Consider the following 3,295-nt stretch of genomic DNA (forward strand, 5'->3'; position numbering starts at 1 on the left):
GAATGTGGTCGTGAACGACCAGTGCAGCCACCACAAGATCTTCATCATCCGAAATCGCCCGATGAACAAAGGAAATGGTGGAAGAAAAACTCGTCTCCACTATCCATACCTTTGTGGGCAAAATGTCGAACACCTTGCGGCCGTGGTGGCGAAGAGGCCGCGATGATCACCTCGACGCAGCAGGGATGGTTGTCGGCCGGCTACTGGCCGCTCTGGAGCTCTCGTCGGAAGCTGCCGCGGCCGCCGTGGTACGTCGCCGGCGGTCGTATCCCCTCTGCCAGCGGCAAAGACGGCGACGACCAAACCTCCTCCGATCGACGACCAAAACTACGGCGAAAACTTTGGGCCGGACGCAACTTTGGGCCGGGGATGGGTCGAAAACGGATGAAATCCGGACATTTGTCCGTTTGAGGACGCGCGTTGGGCCGCGCTATTCGTTCGTTTTACCCTAAACGGACCCACCCGGACAAGATGACGTCGCGCGGTGGAGTTGGCCTCATATAGCCCACCAACCATCCCCAGTGCTACTGCTACCACCGGAAGGATCCAGATCTCACTGGGATCCGGCGTCCCCCACCACGGGGTGGCTGACATGGCAGCATCGCATCCGCAAGAGATAAGGGCGGGAGCCAAGAAGCCAACCAGTTGGCGCCACCTGGCGTACAGCAAGCATCCACGGGTGAGCACGACAGTCGGACTTGGCCGGACCCCCACCCTCACCTCCGTCGCATCCCCACCTCGTGCCTGGCGTGGCAATGGCATCAGGACAAGTGACAACTGGACCCGCCTACTACTTTTCCGCAAGGGCATCGCAAACTTTCTCCAGCGCAAAAAAGTTGGCCAGTGCCAAGGGCATCCGCGCCTGCCTGCGTGCACGGTGCACTGCCGGGATGCATCCACCCAACGCAAGCCGTCCCCATCCCGTCCCGGAGAGGCAAACCGAGCCGGTGATGGGCGAGCTCGCACCAAACGTCTCATTAATGGCTTCAGTTTATAGCCATGACTAACGGCCTCACGCCCGTGTGTTGCGTTATCACCGGCTGTGCAGCTGACGTGAACCAAAAAGATTTTAGGCCGCCGGCCTGGAACTGAAACTTTGGTGCTCAGAATCAGATACGTCGCCGTGGGAGTAGCGTGCAAATGTAAACAGATCCGACTGTGGAATGGTATGCGGCAAAGCAGGAGCGAAGCAGGCGACAGCAATGGCAAACATATGCTACCGGCTCAGCCGAGGCGAGCTCGTAAAATAAGCTTGTTTTTAATTCGACTCAGCCAAGTTTGGCAAACGAACGAACCCTGTGGCCCCGCGCGACAGCGACCGGGCGCCCGAAGTGTATCGCGCCCGCCCGCGACACCCGAGCGGAGCCCCCGCCCCTACCATGTGCTCTCCCTGCCCGCAGACCCCTCAAAACCCACCCGCGCCCGCACCCACGCACCGAGCGAGAGCACCCAGCAGAAAGAAACGCACCAAATCTTCCACACCCCTCAGTGCCGACCTGAGCGCCAGAGATCCGCGGCGAGCGAGATGAAAGTGGAGGAGCAGACGGTGGTGGGAGGAGGAGGAGGAGGGGGGCTCTGGGGGCTGGCCGGGCGGCCGTGCGACACGTGCGCCGTGGACGCGGCGCGGCTCTACTGCCGGTCGGACGGCGCCTACCTCTGCGCCGGGTGCGACGCGCGCGCGCACGGGGCCGGCTCCCGCCACGCGCGCGTCTGGCTCTGCGAGGTCTGCGAGCACGCGCCCGCTGCGGTCACCTGCCGCGCCGACGCCGCCGCGCTCTGCGCAACGTGCGACGCCGACATCCACTCCGCCAACCCGCTCGCCAGCCGGCACGAGCGGCTCCCGGTCACGCCTTTCTTCGGCGCGCTCGCCGATCCGCCCCAGCCCAACCCCTCCCCGTCCTCCGCCGCCGCGATGCAGGAGGACGCAGACGACGACGGGAGCAACGAGGCCGAGGCGGCCTCGTGGCTTCTTCCCGAGCCTGGCGACAGCCCCGAGGACAGCGCCGCCACGTTCTTCGCCGATTCGGACGCGTACCTCGATCTGGACTTCGTCCGGTCCATGGACGGGATCAAGGCCATCGGGGTGCCCGTCGCCCCTTCCGAGCTCGACCTCGCCGGCGGCGCTCTCTTCTACCCCGAACACTCCATGAACCAGAGCGTAAGCCTTTCTGACATAGCTCGTCTCACTGAAATGCTTTTCTTGACCTGGACGTACGTGGTGATAAATAATGTCTACTACGCCTTTGCAGATGTCAACGTCTGAGGTCGCAGTGGTGCCGGACGCGCTGTCAGTCGGCGGGGCCCTGGCGCCGGCGCCGTCGGTGGCGGTGGTGGCGAGCAAGGGGAAGGAGCGGCAGGCCCGGCTGATGCGGTACCGGGAGAAGCGCAAGAACCGGCGGTTTCAGAAGACCATCCGCTACGCGTCCCGCAAGGCGTACGCCGAGACGCGGCCGCGCATCAAGGGCCGGTTCGCCAAGCGCACCGCCGAGGACGACGCGCTGGAGCGGGACTGGCCGTTCTCGCCCGCGTCGTCAGCGCACCTGGCGTCGGACGGTGACTACGGCGTCGTGCCGTCGTTCTGAGGAGACCGGCGACGGCGACTCGGTTGTAGTTTTGGCGCGAGCATCCATCCGAGCGCGCGCGCTCCGTGTAACATTGAATAATCTGTACAGTTTTGTTCCATGGGATTAGTACCGTGACCGTGCCGAGCTGATGTACTCACTGTTTTTCTTCTCCCCAATCCAGTCTTTGTACCCTGCCTTGTATTCAGCAACTGTGACCTTCATTCAGTTGGGCGTTGAAGCATCAGTTCATCAGTGCAATGCCGTAGCGGCTAGGCTACGAGGATGAGAAGCATGCTGAAAAGGGCTTCCAAGAAACCCGTGCTCCAAGCGTGGGATTGCGTATCTTCATCGAACAGATTTAACAAATGCAGGTAATGCGAATGGAAGCGTGGAACAACTTTCGATGCGAGACGAGGACCGTGAAACCAACTTTGCTGTGGAGAGGCAGAGAATACGAGATTGGAATCACTGAACACTGAAGCATGTACTCCCTCCGTTTCTTTTTAGTCTGCATATAAAATTTGATCAAAGTCATACTTTGTTAAATCTGACTAAGTTTATATAGAAAAAATACCGGGATTCACAGTGTGAAAGCAATAAATTAGATGCATCATGAAATTAATTTTTATACTATATAACTCCAGTATTATGACTCCTTTGATTCAAAGGTATTGCATAGGATTTTGGAGGATTCGAACCCTTAGGAATTTTTCCTGTGATGCTCGTTTGAT

The 3,295-nt window shown here is 59.8% G+C and overlaps 1 protein-coding gene across 1 annotated transcript; it reads left to right on the forward strand.

Moving 5' to 3' along the window:
* Positions 1–1,391: 1,391 nt before the first annotated feature.
* LOC119324443 (zinc finger protein CONSTANS-LIKE 3-like) lies at positions 1,392–2,808 on the forward strand. Its single transcript, XM_037598236.1, has 2 exons — positions 1,392–2,158; positions 2,250–2,808. Exons 1-2 carry the CDS (start codon positions 1,526–1,528, stop codon positions 2,580–2,582), a joined length of 966 nt encoding a protein of 321 aa, XP_037454133.1. The 5' UTR covers positions 1,392–1,525; the 3' UTR covers positions 2,583–2,808.
* Positions 2,809–3,295: the final 487 nt, after the last annotated feature.

Source organism: Triticum dicoccoides, chromosome 6B (assembly GCF_002162155.2).
Source record: "Triticum dicoccoides isolate Atlit2015 ecotype Zavitan chromosome 6B, WEW_v2.0, whole genome shotgun sequence".
NCBI lineage: Eukaryota > Viridiplantae > Streptophyta > Magnoliopsida > Poales > Poaceae > Triticum > Triticum dicoccoides.

Coding starts and splice junctions, on each gene's coding strand:
- LOC119324443 (XM_037598236.1), top strand. CDS start 1,526: ATGAAAGTGGAGGAGCAGACGGTGGTGGGAGGAGGAGGAGGAGGGGGG. Junction 2,159..2,249: donor AACACTCCATGAACCAGAGC/GTAAGCCTTTCT, acceptor ACGCCTTTGCAG/ATGTCAACGTCTGAGGTCGC.